Raw genomic sequence first — 18,513 nt, 5'->3', positions numbered from 1 at the left:
AGAATTACCAGTTTTCAATTGTTCAGGGAAATTTCTCAAGCTTAGAGAAAGCGCACTCTATGGGAGAGCTATCCATGCAGGAACGTCCGACATAAGAAAACTATTTCTTGTCTAGAACATATGGAAAACATCCATCTCGACGCCCAGACATATGCCTGGAGCAAAAGAACTTGAAAAACAATAAAAATGGTGAACCCGCTGCATGGCATATTGACACAAAGAGCAATAACATAGCCATCCACCTTTAAACTCGCTTTATTGAAACAATCCAAACATAATATCTAAACTTACTGCACAGTTTAAAATGCAAGTGTTTCGAAATTTATGTCACATGTTATAAATGCCCCTTTCTATTGGCGCTTTTGATTTGGTTGTACAGTCTTGGTGTCTACACTTTTACACACAGCACTTCAAGGCAATTCGACACAGCAGTCATGTTTGCGCAACACACCAGTATTACTTGCTGAAAAAAGTAATAGAAGGAAACAGCGACACACTCAAAATGGCAAGATGACTCTGCGCAAATGTATTGTAGTGATGTGCAGGTAATAGGGCGTCTTGGTAATTTTCGTATTAAAAATGTTTCACCATTAATCACAAAAAAGGCAGTTTCGTTATTCGTAAAGCAGAACTGTAAGGAAAGAACGCCAAACAATAATGAAAGCCGCTTGTTCATTAGTCACAACTGCGGCTAACCATATCCACCGCATATTATCTAAGTTACCAACTATGCTTTTCTTCCGTTCCAAACTAGTTTTAACAAATATGAGAGACGGAAGATGGGGAAATGTTTTCAGCAACGAATTATCACTTCATAAGTTGCCCACTGCCTTCATGAAGGAAGAACATTACAAAATTTATTCCCGTGCTTACTGTATAGCAAGAGGCTACGTAACATTTACTATGTTGCAGGACAAAGTTGTGTAAGCTGCCTCATGAGCACAATTTAACTGCTACATGTGTCAAAATATGAAACGTAGCATTTGCTGCACCTGTTTGTTGGGCTGCCCGTCGTATTCCCCACGGTGACGACGAACGATGACGATAACTATTGCTATGATCTTCAGTTCACGTCATGAATGCATAGTGGCCGCAAATTAAAATATGACATTTCCTTGAGGGACAGCAGACATTATCTTTTAAAATTAGCTTGATAAATTGCTGGTAAATATGTGACAAATTCAGCACATACGGACGCATATTTTTATATTTCTTTTGTAGAATGGTATTTCTTGCTTATCATGCACTCTAATAATATGGTTCAACGTCGTAACAACTCTTTCTCTTCAGCTTTGGGCTACTTGCAGACAGTGCTTAATTAACGAACTGTAATATTTATTGAATTTTGTTGCTTCGTGACCTGTTCCTTGCTTAAAGACGTTAAAATTGGTGAGAGGACTTTTACAGAACATTTAAATATAGCAAAGCGATATTTTAATATACTTACAACCTCTGTAGTAAAGTCAGTTTCAAGAGAATTTATTCAAAAATGTGGTACTTCATATTTTGAGAGTCCTCATCATTATGAAAATGACAAATTGCATAGGGTAACCGAAATAATCTCCTCCTTTTGACTTACATGACAATCATTGACAAAAATTACGAATAATGTTTTATGAATGGTTCTAGGCAGTTATTTTCTATCGTAGACGTCAACTAAGCTTTTCAGTTCAGATAACACCCGGCCTTTTACAATAAAGATTCAGTGACTTGGCAGTCAGGTCTCTATTCCCACTTATTTTGTGTCAAGAAACTGGTCACAACTGTCACGAAACAACAACAGGCGACTGATTCTCCAACATTGTTGTTAAGCACCGAGGAAATAATTTTACCTTTCTTTTTCTTTTTGCGCCCATGTGCTTTAATAGCAATCTTCCACCGCGAATTATTTAGCACACAATTAGACGTTTCTGCTGTTTTTGAATGTATTGGTAGCTAATGCTTCTTCAATAGGAGGCCACCTAGCGAGCTGGTTGGCTTCTGTTTTGTCGAAGCCGCTTTGTCAGAAGCCTGCTTATCGGAGGCTCCCAGCAGATTTCCCGTCTCGGCCTCTTGTTTAGGGGCGGAAACTTGGGCTGGAATGAGTCGCTTTTGCTGCGGTTCGCCACTGACAGATTCTTCTTTCACGCAGTTGCCTCTCTTGCAGACTCTTTTGGTGTTGTTGACAGTGACCAGCTGCCAACGAAAAGAAAAGACACTGTTACAGGCAATAGGAACCTATTTGAGTGCTAATATTGAAATACGTATATAGGACATGATCATCATCACCATCATCATCAGCCTGGTTACGCCCACTGCAGGACAAAGGCCTCTCCCATACTTCTCCAACAACATCGGTCATGTACTAATTGTGGCCATGTCGTCCCTGCAAACTACTTAATCTCATCCACCCACCTAACTTCCCCCTGCTACGCTCCACCCCCTCTACGCTTCCCCCTCTACGCTCCACCCCCTGCTACGCTTCCCTTCCCATGGAATCCACTCCGTAACCCTTAATGACCATCGGGGTTCTTCCCCCCCCTCATTACATGTCCTGCCCATGCCCACTTCTTTTTCTTGATTTCAAGTAAGATTTCATTAACTGGTGTTTGTTCCCTCACCCAACCTGCTCTTTCTTTATCCCTTAACGTTACACCCATCATTCTTCTTTCCATTGTTTGTTGCGTCGTCCTCAATTTAAGTATAACCCTTTTCTTAAGCCTCCAGGTTTCTGCCCCGTACGTGACTACTGGTAAGACACAGCTGTTATACACTTTTCTCTTGAGAGATAATGGCAACCGGCTGTTCATGATCTGAGAATGCCTGCCAAACGCACCCCAGCCCATTCTTATTCTTCTGATTATTTGCTTCTCATGATCCGGATCCGCCGTCACAACTTGCCCTAAGTAGATGTATTCCCTTACCACTACCAGTGCCTCGCCACCTATCGTACACTGCTGTTCTCTTCCGAGACTGTTAAACATTACTTTAGCTTTCCGCAGATTAATTTTTAGAACCACCCTTCGGCTTTGCCTCTTCAGGTAAGTGAGCACGCCTTGCAATTGGTCCCCTGTGTTACTAAGCAAGGCAATATCATCAGCGAATCACAAGTTACTAAGGTGTTCTTCATTGACTCTTATCCCCAATTCCTCCCAATCCTGGTCTCGGAATAGCCCCTGTAAACACGCTGTGAATAGCATTAGAGAGATCGCATCTCCCTGCCTGACACCTTTCTTTACTGTAATTATGTTGCTTTCTTTATGGTGGACTACGGTGGCTGTGGAGCCGCTATAGATATGTGTCAGTATTTTTACATACGGCTCGTCTACACCGTTATTCCGTAATGCCTCCATGAGTGCTGGGGTTTCGACAGAATCAAACGCTTTCTCTTAATGAATGAAAGCTATATATAAGGGTTGGTTATATTCCGCACATTTCTATATCATCTTATTGATAGTGTGAATAAGGTCTATTTGAGTAGCCTTTACGGAATCCTGCCTGGTCCTTTGCTTGACAGAAGTCGAAGGTGTTCCTGATTCTATTTGCAATTACCTTAGTAAATAGTTTGTAGGCAACTGACAGTAAGCTGATCGGTCTATAATTTTTCAATCCTTTGGCGTCCCCTCTTTTATGGATTAGGATTATGTTAGCGTTCTTCCAAGGTTCCGGTACGCTCGAGTTCATGAGGCATTGTGTATACAAGGTGGCCAGTTTCTCTAGAACAATCTGCCCACCATCCTTCAACAAATCTGCTGTTACCTGATCCTCCCCAGCTGCCTTCCCCCTTTGCATAGCTCCCTAGGCTTTCTTTACTTTTTTCCGGCGTTACCTGTGGGATTTCGAATTCTCTCTTCCATTATCGTCGTGGGGGTGACTGGTACTGTATAAGTGGTTATAGAACTCCTCAGCCGCTTGAACTATCTCATCCATGTTAGTAATGATGGATGAGATAGTTCAAGTGGCGGAGGAGTTCTATAGCTCTATATAGGACACCGCTCAGCTGCAATGTTTAAAGCATACCCTAGGTCTGCGTCAGAACTAGCGTCCGTATGATTACACGTTCCTGCTCTGAACGCTTCGGCTCAATTAAAGAGAGTGGATTGCAGCGCCGCCTACCGATAGAAGGGGTTTCTACGCTTTGTTGACACTACAGGGCAAATATTGAGGATCGTAGCGTCTCCTTTAGTCGAGTGGTAGTGCTAAATTCAACTAGGTGGAGTGGAGAAAGAGCTTCGAGTAGCGAATCGTTTGAGAATACCGGGCTAATTTTCACTCCGGCGCGATATTTCCGATAGGCGGGTGTCTTGAAGGGGCACTGTAAATGCCGAGTTGCATCTTCAATTGTGCCAGTTGCGACAACGACAAGTAAAAGAACACAAGATATGTGCTGACTGAGTGCTCATCACCTACTTCTCACACTTTCAATACAGAGAATTCAGTCAACAGAGCAGGTAGGCATTGCGGCAATATTCGCTTCAGTGCGCCGCCGTACCACAGAATGGTGGCCTTACCACCGAGAGGTAAACAGCTCTACTTAGGAAAATCCAATAACTGCCTCTTCAACTTGGCGACTAAATGCAGAGCGTTTCTTCGAAGCCTTTAAGTAATATTTAAGAAAAGCTGTTTTGAAGTAGAAGGACTAGTGCTTCGAAGACACCTCGTAAGTGGTGCCGACCGTTGGCTTATTGGGGATACAGATAATCGCTCAATAATTAACAGAAATTAATTTACTAAGTTTAAACATTTGTCTTCTGCGAGCTTATTGACGTTGGTAGACTGAAGCAAGCTCTCCGTATACGAGCGATGTCAACTTTTGGATCTTGACTGACTGAATAAACTTTATTGAAACCAGCAAGAGATGGTGGCTGGGCCTAGGGATCCTACGTGGGGACGTCGAGGTATTGCCTCTTCGTTGAGAAATTACAATTAGCCGCAGAGCTTTGGCACGACAAATTTACGCTGTCAGAGTGCGCGAAACTGAAATTGGCTTTAAGTTTATCCGATTCGTTGTCTATCTCAAAGGTTCAGTGATGCCCTTGCGACCATCACACGATTTCCCGTGTTTTTTTCACACACAAAAAAAACAAGAAAACGCAACAAACTTTTCAGCAACATCCGAGGAGCACGAGGATAACAAAGGGACGTTTTAGGCACACATACGCACACGCGACCTCAAACTGCAATACCGGCGCGCCTAGGGACAAACGCATACAAAGCGAGCAAAGAAACTTCTCATCAGTGGTACCAAGGTAAAGTGACACATTCATGAAGCAAAAGCCCCCAGATTTTCTCTATCCGACACTGTTGTACCCGCGCCTGCGCACGAGCGGCTGGTGACTCCTGAAACGCAGCGCGCTGGCTGCCCGCTGCAGGGTGACGTCACCTCGAGGGGCGCGGCTTTGCGCTTCCTGTTCCCTTCCAGTTTCGCGGGCTCTGATAGCCGAAATTCGTCATGCAACAGTTCAACCGCTATTTTCTACATATAAACGTTGACAAAGCTTTTACAAAGAACTCTCTTCAGTTTACCCATTACAATTCGTCCACTGAAATTAAAGCCAAAAAATAATTAAGAATTCTTTTTAATGGGTGACACATCACCACGTATCACCTGTCACCGCGTGGACGCCACTATTGATAGTATGCCTCCGAAGGAACGTTTCTTTATTGAAATATTACTTAACATCGTCGTAAAACTACCAAGATATTTCTCGCGTCAAACACGCTGCGAACCTCTTAATCACGTATCGTAGTTTTACGTGGCGCGTTGAGCTCCCAAGCAGCGCGAAAAGAAAGCCCCACCTATGCTCGTCTTCTCACATTTGTGCAGGAAGTGCTACGACTGCACGTTGTAGAGAAAGTGAGCGCTGCATGTGGAATCGATTGCGAGATGCGAAACTGCACATTAGCGATAAAAGCTGCATCGCAAAAGAAGGCTGAGTGCACTATGTTCAAATCTACCAGAAAACCGCAACATTTGTGTCACTGCAAGACTTACGCCGATAAAGCTCAGACAGAGCCATGAAATGTATTTTGCTAGAATAGAAGCATGGGGGGCTTGTTGGTTTCCCATCCCGATGTTAACAGCGCAAAACGTAGACGGGACACGAGACGAGAAGGCGACACCACAAGCGCTGACTTTCAACAACGCTTATTTGAAAGAAACACGGCTTCTTATACTTTTCCTTACATGAGTCGCAGACACGTGATTGCACATCATGGGAAATATGCACTTGTTTTTCACTCAAGATAATTGTACGTCGAAAAGCTCAAGTTCTTTTTTTGTTAGTAACAAGGACGGCGTGTTAACGCGTTGGTGACAAAGTGTCGACATTGCCGCTGCCTCAATTACCTCCAGAATCAGCTGGTCATTCTATTTGTATGAGCACTTTACAGCGTCTGAATTCTGCGGCACAAACTTTAAAGGGGCAACCGCTGACGTGGGTACCTAGATTCCTGTTACCCTGTTCGACGCTAAGTTTATGTTGCTTTAGTCTTTCCTTTGTGCATCTTGCAGTTTGCCCTACATACTTTTTTCTACATTTCAAAGGTATAGAATACACCGTGGCTTCTGTGCAATCCAGTGTATCTCCTTCAAACAAACATGTTGAAAGTCAGCGCATGTGAGGTCGTCTTCTCGTCTCGTGTTCTCTCTACGTTCTGCGCTGTTAACACCAAGAGCCACGAAGGCGAGGAACACAGGTTGAGGAACAGCGCTGCTGTAAAGAAGGGTAATATTGAACTACTTGGAACTTTCTCAAATAGCCCACTAACATAACCTTTTTGTGAGAACGCATTCCAAGATAAAGCTTTTCTATGCGTAAGTAATTATTACAGCACTTTAGTCTATTCTCTTAGGTTGCAGAAAAAATGTTTTAGGGACACATAAGCAATTCAAGACTGGTTTCACGAAATCCATCTAGCATCTTTTATTCTCAAATTTTTCACTTTATCTTTTTTTTAGTTGCAGATAGATGTATGGTATAAAAAAGTCAATTCAATTTTAAGTATAATTTGACGCCAAACGTTCACGGAAGGACAATGTCGCATCTAAGAGACGCGAAGTGGGATTTCACAAATAAACCTTAACATAGTCACGAAAATCGCGTTCAAGCACTTTAGCAAAAAATAAACTTACCCCGCAAGAAATACCTTCAGGTTCAAATTCAATGCGCGTGGGCCATCCTTTGCAGATGTACCAACACCTTCCACGGTATGATTTCGCCCACTGACAAACATGACAAGAAAAAAAAAACTGAATATTCGCATGACAATGCAGAAAGAAGACATGCAAGTTTATTCATCACAACATATGACTAAATTATCATCCAATAATACATGGAGCGGCAAATAGACAATTGTATTTCCTAACACGGATTAGTCTATGAAAGCGCTAAATGGCTTATTAGTTTTCAAGGAGTAGCTGGTAGAGGTCATTTAATAAAAATCCTATATATATACAGCCATCAAACACGCCTCAAAGATTATTGACATCTTTGTATAATGTTCAATAAATTCTACGCCATTTATGTGCTTATATCATCAGAAATAAATAAGATCATAAGTTGGGCGATCGAGCGATTGCGGTATACCGTATACTCTACAGAACTCGGAGGACTGAGTGGCGGTCTTCCTTTGAGCTGCTGAATATAAAGGTAAACTCTCCTTAATGTATATATACAACTTTTCTGTACATATGTACATAATATAGTTGGTGTTATGCATGCGATGTGTTTTATTAATTTATGTTTCAAATTTTTTTTCTAAATAACAGATGACTAGCAAATTAAACCTCCCCATAGCATCTATAAGCCAAGAGAGCTAATCATCAAGTGTAGGTGGGGGGCTGTAGCGTTTGGGGAGCACCGTTCTTGCGTGGAAAGTTATGGTGCATGGTGTACTACTGTCCCTTACTTAAGGCTCTCTATTCGAATGGGAGCACGCCGTACTGTCTCGCGTTGCTTTATATTCTATGTGTTCTTTATGCTCTGAATTCCAAAATTCTGATCAGTCCTGTTGCGGCTTCTTTTTATGCATATATATAGCACCGCTTCGCATGCACCTCTGCCACACCGTTTCTCTTATACAGGAAAATTATGCGTTGCATGTAAGTGGGTGCTTTTTTCTTCGAATGTGCACAATATAACATTTATGGTATGAATATGGCCTCCTTATGACTGCTTTGAAAGAAGGAAACGACACAATATATGCAACTGATTAGCATGAATGTCTCAAGCGAGTAAAGCACTTGAGCCAAACATGTGTGTAACGTCGTTGGTGCGTGATGTCTGCTTAACATTGAGGATACAATATTAGAGTGTGTACCTCCATAAAAACGGAACTGAAATTGTCAGAGTTATCAAGAAGATCCCTATTGTGCTTCGAGTCCCATACTTACCGGAGGTAAAGGGACGACTCTCTCACAGTTGCCGGGTTGCTGAGGTTGCTGTTCTGTTGAATTGGTCGATAGCTCTACAAATGAAAAAGAAGGGTGCTTAAGGAACTTCTATTGTCTCGTATTTCTCAAATAATAATTTGAGGCCACTATTCACCACACTTCAAATTAGGTAGATCCTATTGCGTTTACCCACGGTATAATGCACGCGGAAAAGAAATGAGGATTGTTATGGAAAAAAAATTTCTGCTCTAAACGAGGTGCAATATACGTGCAGAGTTAGTGTTATTGCCTTGTTACAACTTTTTAACATTCTGAAAAGCCCTGCATATGCGAGTCAGTGGTAACTATAAAGCCATATGATGTCACATTTACATAAAAGTACAATTTGCTAAATAGTACGTCGGTTTGGAGTAAGAAATGTCGCAAAGTCATGCCCACACTATGCTTGAAGAAGGAAAAGCAGTACTACCTAGAATGATTTTTTGGTGCTGCCATTTGCAGTGTTAATCTTAACCTTAACGCATCACTTGGATGTCGAGCTTTTATCAAATACGAAAGTATTAATACATGTGTTACACCATCTTAATTGAGAAGTTTTGCAAACTATGAGGTCGCCATGACTACAAGAGCGGCTAATTACTGGCAGTAACTATTGACACACAATGACTGGCAGATTAAACGGCAGTGTTGTGCAGCAGCGGGGACCAGTGCATAGTGGCATGGCTGACACTACTCAGCTTCCCGTGTTCTCAAAACTACGTACAGTGACCCACACAAGCTAACTCCAACCACGTTCAAGAAGTAACACAATTGTGGTTTGGCGAGCCCCTGCGCGTCGCTCGAAGCTTCGCTCGTAAGACGCGGACTGGCAGTACGGGCCACATAGTCGTTTCCTTCCTGAATGTAACTTTCATATACCAGGCGATCTCAATAGGCATGATTGGAAGTGCCTACGTCTCGGTCACGTAGCTAGCTCCTACAAAAAGAACTATTTACTTAAAATTTATTTTTCTAGCACGCTACTATGGGCGTTACCTGCGATGTGGACCAGGACCGAACGCACCTAATGTTTATTTGCACGCGCTTCACAAAGTGAAGTTATTTCTCGACAAATGTACTAAATACGCCACATTAGCTGCGGGTCGTTACTAGGCCAGGTCAGTGCACTGGCTTTCGATTGTGCTCCCTAAGGCGCTTATTGCATTCCTACAGAATACGGGCTCGAAATGCATTTTTAAATCGGTAGTGCATTATTGCATATCGCCCATATGCGCAGTGTTATTGTGGGCGGGTAAGCGCGCAAGATGTGTACGTTCTTTCCTAACTTCCTTTTTTTCACGCTTACCATTTCTAGTGGAGTAGAAGAACCAGGCTGGTGGAAAATTGAACCATACACGTCCACCAGCCACCGACAGCAACGGCATGACCACAGTCGAAGGAGCTCATCTTCCCTAAGGAAGGACAACTCCTCTGACAGAAACGACAGTAGCTCAAAGTAGAGCCTGTCCAAAAGCGCAAACAGATCGCAGCGACGATGTCCCGCAGCAATCCGTGCACCAGTTACGCCGTAGACCGAAAGCACCCACCGTAATTAAAGGTCGCCCGAAGCGGCCACGTGAGGAGCGACCAGATGTAATAAAGTAGTTAACTCCAAGGACACCGAAACCAGCATGCACAGTTCTCCAAAAAGTCCTGGCAACGACGCATTACAACCGAACATGTTTGTTGCATTAAAAAAATTATGGGGTTTTACGTGCCAAAACCACTTTCTGATTATGAGGCACGCCGTAGTGGAGGACTCCGGAAATTTCGAACACCTGGGGTTCTTTAACGTGCACCTAAATCTAAGTACACGGGTGTTTTCGCATGTCGCCCCCATCGAAATGCGGCCGCCGGGGCGGGGATTCGATCCCGCGACCTCGTGCTCAGCAGCCTAACACCATAGCCTTTGTTGGATTATTGAAGGGGGTAATTAAGACACAGCGATCATACGACTATGCCCCACCAATCTAGCCTGCCCCGCGTTGGGAGCACTTGCCATCCTAGACGCCACATGAAATCGCGTAGGTGGCCAAGCAAAAATGATGCCGTTGTCGCACCTCACGACACATTAGTGGAACGTGTGTGGTGCGCTGCAGAAACTAGAGGAAGAAGTAAGGCGGACATTGTATCTCATCATCATCATCATCATCCGCCTGGTTACGCCCACTGCAGGGCAAAGGCCTCTCCCATATTTCTCCAACAGCCCCGGTCATATACTAATTGTGGCCATGCCGTCCCTGCAAACTTCTTAATGTCATCCGCCCACCTAACTTTCTGCCGCCCCCTGCTACGCTTCCCTTCTCTTGGAATCCAGTCTGTAACCCTTAATGACCAACGGTTATCTTCCCTCCTCATTACATGTCCTGCCCATGCCCATTTCTTTTTCTTGATTTCAACTAAGATGTCATTAACTCCCGTTTGTTCCCTCACCCAATCTGCTCTTTTCTTATCCCTTAACGTTACACCTATCATTCTTCTTTCCATAGCTCGTTGCGTCGTCCTCAATTTGAGTAGAACCCTTTTCGTAAGCCTCCAGGTTTCTGCCCCGTAGGTGAGTACCGGTAAGACACAGCTGTTATATACTTTTCTCTTGAGGGATAATGGCAACCTGCTGTTCATGATCTCAGAATGGCTGCCAAACGCAGCCCAGTCCATTCTTATTCTTCTGATTATTTCCGTCTCATGATCCGGATCCGCAGTCACTACCTGCCCTAAGTAGATGTATTCCCTTACGACTTGCAGTGCCTCGCTGCCTATTGTAAATTGCTGTTCTCTTCCGAGACTATTAAACATTACTTTAGTTTTCTGCAGATTAATTTTTAGACCCACTCTTCTGCTTTGCCTCTCCAGGTCAGTGAGCATGCATTGCAGTTGGTCCCCTGAGTTACTAACATTGTATCTACCACACGGTTTTCGATTACCACACGGTGCTTGGCATAAGCGCTCATTTATAGGCTGTGTTTTTCTCTTGGGGAAACGCGGATGCCATCGCTAACACAACTGGTATAAGTGAGCGCAACGGTTGTTTATGCTGCTCTATACCGAATGCACCATCTGTTCTTTCCCGTTTGACGCAGAAATAAACAGTGGAGCTCCGGAATTAGGAAATGTTGCTGCAGAACAACGCGCACAGACCCATCCATCTACGTAGCGAATGCGACTGGCAGCAGGAAAGGGTGACGTATATATATATATATATATATATATATAAACGAGAAGAAAGGGGTTTAACCGAGGGGCCAGATTTTTATTAGTCATATCATGAGAAGCCAACAAACGCTGACACCAAGACAGCATAGGCGAAATTACTTGTGCTGAAAGTAATTAGGCACAAGTAATTTCTCCTATGTTGTCCTTGGTGTCAGGGTTTGTTGGCTGCTCATGATATATATACATATATATATATATATATATAGTCATAACATAAGAAGCCAACAAACACTGAAATCAAGCAAGGACAACATAGGGAAAATTACTTGTCCTTAATAAATGAAACGAAGAAACGATAAATTAACGGAAATTAAAGTGGGTGAAAAAACAACTTGCCGCATTTGGGAACCGAACCCACAACCTTCGCATTTAGCGTGCGATGCTCTACCAATTTAGATACCGCGGCGCCGTTTCCCCATCCAGTTTCTTGGCTATTTAAATGTCCTATTAGAACTCTGGGAGTGGTAGCGAGCGCCACCACTCACAGATCTTGGCGGCGGACGTGGAACGTCCATTGTGCAGCGGGCGTCACGAGAACGTGATCTTTTCGGGTGAAGGCAACTGGTCAATAAACCCACATATGCTACCTGAAGGCATCAATGTTGCCGGATTCGAGACCCTCGTCGCACGAACACCGCGCCAGGCTTAATCGCTGCACACTAACATTTGCTAAAACTTCACACGCGTGGCTTGAGAGGTTTCAACATTGTGCAGTACAACCGGGTAGGCATTTTTGACTCATTTGGAGCGCGAGAACGGAGACGCCGTCGCTATGGTGTTGTCAGTTCAATGGCCGATCACGTGGGGTTCCGCCGAACGATGGTCGGCATGCTTATTTGTCGGTGCCGTCGACAAGAAAGCCCTTCGCCGTACGACAACTCGAGCTCGTCGGCTACATTGTATATGACTGCGTCGTTGTCAGCCTGGTATGATGGTTTCAGTGACGCACTGTGCTAAACAGTCGGTCAATCGTTGGGGTGAGCGTATTGTCGAGAAATAACTTGGCTTTGTGAAGTGCGTGCAAACAGAAATTAGGTGTTTTGAGCCCTGGTCCTCATCGCAGGGAGTACCCATGGTAGCGTGCTAGAAAAATGAATTGTAAGCAAATAGTTTGTTGTGTAGGAGCTACAGCGCACGCCCACCTCTCTTCCGTTCTGTAAATAAATCTCTCTCTCTCTCTCTCAATTGGCTGAGAAAAGTTTTCTGCCAAGCGCATTTGTTTTGTTCAGTACTAACACAAGGCGCCATGTGAAAACAACTGCTTAGTGCAGACGCTTCTTGGGCGTCCACTGTGAATTACGCCATCTTTATTGTCGTCTGAACGCTTTATCGTGCTTGCATTGTTACAACTATATGTTTTTCCTCATTAAGTGCCACCATGGTGTTCAAGAGCAGGATCTGCAATTATGCGACAGTTTCAGAGTCAAGAAGACAATTTCGATTGATATACTCATAAAAAAATTAAGTGCTATTTCCCCCTCTGAAGGATGACCAATGAAGCGCTGAATGTGGGCCCCTTAATGGCGAAGTGCACCTCAACCGTGGGTCGGCCCGGCATTGCAAAAACTTCGTGATCGCCCACGCATGAGGAGCGCTTAACGCCTGCTTCACGTCCGTCACGGGTTGGCTCAGCATTCCACTATCTTCGGGATCGGCCCATGTATAAAACATTATTGGGTTATGTCCGCGGATAGGACACATGCCGCAACCTGACCATAAAAAGCTTAGCTATAAAAGAGTACATTGTTAGATAGAGTAAAAGAAACAATTCCTTATTAAGAGGACGCAAGGACCTAATAAAGAATTAAAGCTAATAATAATAATGAAAGGCTTAAAAATAGAACTGATGGGATCGTGCGCAAAGTAGAAGCATCGCTCCCAAGATACGAGAACTCCAAGCAGTTCGTAACAAACATAACTTTCGAGTTTCCCTGGCATCACTAGTACGAGATAAAGGTTAATGTTGAAAAAGAGAAAGCTCGGCGGTTACCTACTGCTTAATCTGGAGGGCTTCAGTTTATGTCAAGTTGCAGAAATTGTTGCGTATATTTGAGGCGTCTGTCAGAATAAGAATGCCAATAAAGATATGTGGGCGAAAAGAAAAGACTTTACAGGTAAGCAGCTCAGCACCTGTGAGCTACAGCGCCGTTCATAATCTGGCACCCATAATTCCTTATACCAGGCACCTATGTGACTGGTACAAAAAATTATGGACGGAAAACGGTTAGACAGCTTTTCGCTCTTCTGGATTGCACAACATGCAGCAAACAGGCGCAGTAATTGGCTAGACACCCTCAAACCGGAAAACTATTACTGCAGATTGCAATTGAAACCTGTGAGGCTGCTTATCGAATTCTCTGGAATGTCAAAACAGTTCATCCTGCGTGAAGCCATAATCTAGAAGCATTGGAACAGTTCGACGTCGCAAAATAGTCAAACACCTTTAGAATAAAATAGGCCTTTACCATTATTTTAACACCATAGAAAAATGAAGCTACGCAGGCTGAAAGAAGAAAATTCTAAGTTGCTGACCTAATCCAAAGTGTCTCTAATATATGTGCTCAGAGTTTCCTTGACATTAATGTCTTACACTACGGCTACTGAAGTTATAGCGTACTGACCCATATGGATATCTCCACCTTACCATAACTAAATACTGCTTTTATTTATGGGCACAATTTTTCCTTACTCGATATGACTGTGTCAGTATGCGATTTTTAGCTTACATACAAATATACGCAAGCCTTTTACATGCGGCGGCTTTTCAGGCACCATTGTAGACATTAACATTTTATCCAGACATGGGCTACCGGCGTTTCTTTCAGAACTGTTCAGCGTAAGTGCGACTAAACCTAGAACACGGTCACAGAGGACCAATAATTTTGCTGCAACATCTGCTCTATAATATAACCTTTGATTGTGGAAGAAAGTTTTCAGGCAACTTAGGTATTATAAACATATTTGCGGCTGGGGTTGATGTTAGTACCGTCTCAAAGTCCCTAGAGCTGTTTATGGACACTCCATCGTCATCGTCATCGTCAGCCTGGTTACGCCCACTGCAGGGCATAGGCTTCTACCATCACGTACTACCCCGGTCACGTACTAATTGTGGCCATGTTTTCCCTAGAAACTTCTTAATATCATCCGCCCACCTAACTTTCTGCCGTCGCCTGCTATGCGTCCCTTGCTTGGAATGCAGTCCACAACCCTTAATGACCATCGGTTATCTTACCTCCTCAATGCATGTCCTGCCCATGCCACCCTCCCCATTTCTTTTTCTTGATTTCAACTAAGATGTCATTAACTCGCGTTTGTTCCGTCACCCCCAATCTACTCTTTTCTTATCCCTTAACTTTACACCATATCATTCTTCTTTCCATAACCCACCTTTCTGCTTTTCCTCTCCAGGTCAGTGAGCATGCATTGCAATTGGTCCCCCGAGTTACTAAACAAGGCAATATCATCAACGAATCGCAAGGTACTAAGGTATTCTACATTAACTTTTATCCCCAATTCTTCGCGGTCCAGGTCTCTGTATACATCCTGTAAACACGCTGTGAATAGCAATGGGGAGATCGTATCTGCCTGCCTGACGCCTTTCTTTATTGGGATTTTGTTGCTTTTTTTATGGAGAAGTACGGTGGCTGTGGAGTCGCTATAGATATCTTTCAGTATTTTCCATACGGCTCCGTCTACACTCTGATGCAGTAATGCCTCCATGACTGCTGAGGTTTCGACTGAATCAAACGCTTTCTCGTAATCAATGAAAGCTATATATAAGGGTTGGTTATATTCCGCACATTTCTGTATCACCTGATTGACAGTGTGAATATGGTCTATTGTTCAGTAGCCTTTACGGAATCCTGCCTGGTGCTTTGGTTGAAAGAAGTCTAAGGTGTTCCAGATTCTATTTGCGATTACCTTAGTAAATACTTTATAGGCAACAGACAGTAAGTTGATCGGTCCATAATTTTTCAAGTCTTTGGCGTCCCCTTTCTTATGGATTAGGGTTATGTTAGCGTCATTTCAGGATTCCGGTGCGCTCAAAGTCATGAGGCATTGTGTATAGAGGGTGACCAGTTTTTCTAGAACTATCTGCCCACCATCCATCAACAAATCTGCTGTTACCTGATCCTCCCCAGCTGCCTTCCCCCTTCGCATATCTCCCTGGGCTTTATTTACTTCTTCCGGCGTTACCTGTGGGATTTCGAATTCCTCTAGACTATTTTCTCTTCCATTATCGTCGTGGGTGCCACTGGTACTGTACAGATCACTATAGAACTCCTCAGCCACTTGAACTATCTCATCCATATTACTAATAATATTGCCGGCTTTGTCTCTTAACGCATACATTTGATTCTTGCCTTTTCCTAGTTTCTTCACTGCTTTTAGGCTTCCTCTGTTCCTGGGAGCATGTTCAATTCTTTCCATATTATACTTCCTTATGTCAGCTCTCTTGCGCTTGTTGATTAACTTGGAAACTCCTGTCATTTCTATTCTAGCTGCAGGGTTCGAAGCTTTGACACATTGGCGTTTCTTGATCATATCTTTCGTCTCCTGCGATAGCTTACTAGCATCCTGTCTAATGGAGTTACCACCGACTTCTATTGCACACTCCTTAATGATGCCCATCGATTGTCGTTTATATCTTCAACGCTAAGGTCCTTGTTCTGAGTTAAAGCCCAATACCTGTTCTGTAGCTTGATCCGCAATTCCTCTATTTTGCCTATTACCGCCAATTCATTGATCCGCTTCTTATGTACCAGGTTCTTCTGTTACCTCCTCAAGTCTAGCCTAATTCGAGTTCTTACCATCCTATGGTCACAGCAATGCACATTACCGAGCAAGTCCACATCTTGTATAATGTCAGGGTTAGCACATAGTATAAAGTAAATTTCATTTCTAGTTTCGCCATTCGGGCTGCTGCATGTTCACTTGGGCTATCCCGCTTGCGGTAGAAGGTATTCATTATCCGCATTTTTATTCTGCTCTGCAAACTCTACCAATAACTCTCCCCTGCTGTTCCTAGAGACATGCCATATTCCCCCATTGACTTTTCTCCAGCCTGCTTCTTGCCTACCCTGGCATTGAAGTCGCCCATCAGTATAGTGTATATTGTTTTGACTTTACCTATCGCCGATTTCACGTCTTCATAGAAGCTTTCGACTTCCTGGTCATCATGACGCTATGTAGGGGCGTAGTCCTGTACGACCTTCAATTTGTACCTCTTAATAAGGTTCGCAACAAGACCTGCCAGGGTACTTCAGCAATTGAGCTGGACACTTCAGCAAACATTATTGTCGTTGTGAAGGCTCTTATATAACCTAATTGCTGAATACAGAAAAATTTTCATGAGAATTTCAAACTTCGCAATCACCTCACACTCTTACTTATGAATCTGCGCGGGCAACTTTGATAGACCTGCTTTTTTGTTTCTTGTAGTTTGCAGTTTGAGGGCACCTGCTGTAAAAGAAGCAGTTTTCGACGATACCTAAAAAGTGCAATAATAATAAAAAGTGTGAGGTCAATATTAGGGGCTTGTAATGTAACCATGTGGGTAAAAGAAGCGCTTTGGCGGATGATTCAAATTTTATTCGAGACAAGAACATGACGGGAATTGGTAACTAGCTAGATGGCAAATTCGATGACGGGATTGTCATTTGCTCCCTCATATTCACATAGCAATGAGGTAAGTGATCTCCAAGCATCAAAAGACAATTACTGCTAGATTAATCAAGGCGCGTTTTTAAAAAGAAGGGACAATCATATCTCAAAGACAGTGTAGAAATGAAAATCAGAGACATGCTTTTGAATCGTACAATCGACGCAGCATGAATCACCACTTCACTGATGTGGGTCGTTGAGAGGTTTCAGTGAGGTCTCAGTTTAGCGTTAGTAGAGCTTAGTTGAAAAGAGCGCCACGTGGAAGACTTTCACTCCTGGTTTCTCTCTTCCAAGGGAGTAAAGAGGCAACAGAACATGAGCTGTCCCAAATTATAAGCCAGAAAAACAAGGGTGATAAAGCCTGTCTTCGAATTTGGACCATCATTCCACGTGAGAGCCGCAATACAGAGGCACCTCGCCTTCAGCTATATTGGTGTAACCATGAAATATAAAAGTCAACAGAACGCAATATGCACATGCTTCAGATCAGTAAGCTAACGTCTGCCAACAAAATGTTTTCTTGTTCGATCCCATTATTTTAAATGTTTAAGTTGTGCACCTGAAAAAAACACATTCCGCCACAATTTGATTTGAGGCAAGCTTCAGAATAAGAAAACTATCTGTGTTACATTCTCATACCTTCAAATCCGACCATAGAGATACCACAGCCAGCAAGTAAAGATTTGCACAAACGAGTCGAAAAACCTAGTTTTGGATTCTTCACATTTAGCTTGTTGGTTGGGCAACAGAGAAGGTGTCGGACGGACACTGTTGCATCGACGAACGAAATGTTTCAAAAGTCGTACCTGGATCGGCGATTGCAAAATTCATCAAACTTCCAGCGAGAATGGCCAGTACCAGAGAGGACTTCATTTCCAACGCCTGACGCTTGAAGCGAGCCGAGCGAAAATGAGAGGAAAATGCTCCGAGAGCCGGTAAACATGCTATATCGCGACCTAGTTCACCTGGCTTGTCAGCTTGTCATGCTTCTGCGTCAGTCATTGTCAGCCCTCTATCATTCTCTGTCAAACGGAATTGTTAGATGGATATCAAGGTAGCTTGTCATAAGTGTTTTTCTGGCAATGGTCACCAAGGTGAATATGTGGAGATGAAAAAGGCGCGAACAGCTTATTTTATGAGCGCTTACAGGAGTAATGTTGCCACATTTCGCGCAAACTAGCTAAATCGCGAGCGGTGTGCACAACACTTTTAGATTAACGGTA

General features: G+C 43.4%; 1 protein-coding gene across 1 annotated transcript; it reads right to left on the bottom strand.

The window, feature by feature from the left end:
* Positions 1–237: 237 nt before the first annotated feature.
* On the bottom strand, positions 238–18,243 carry LOC142576358 (uncharacterized). Its single transcript, XM_075686459.1, has 4 exons — positions 18,097–18,243; positions 8,375–8,448; positions 7,115–7,204; positions 238–2,175 (listed from the first exon to the last, which is right to left on the bottom strand). The coding sequence occupies exons 1-4, from the start codon at positions 18,161–18,163 to the stop codon at positions 1,936–1,938; spliced, it is 471 nt and encodes a 156-aa protein (XP_075542574.1). The 5' UTR covers positions 18,164–18,243; the 3' UTR covers positions 238–1,935.
* Between the last annotated feature and the right edge of the window lie 270 nt (positions 18,244–18,513).

This window comes from Dermacentor variabilis, chromosome 3 (genome assembly GCF_050947875.1).
Source record: "Dermacentor variabilis isolate Ectoservices chromosome 3, ASM5094787v1, whole genome shotgun sequence".
Lineage (NCBI taxonomy): Eukaryota > Metazoa > Arthropoda > Arachnida > Ixodida > Ixodidae > Dermacentor > Dermacentor variabilis.
Note: the sequence above shows the minus strand (reverse complement) of the source record. Positions and strands in the feature narration are given on the sequence as shown.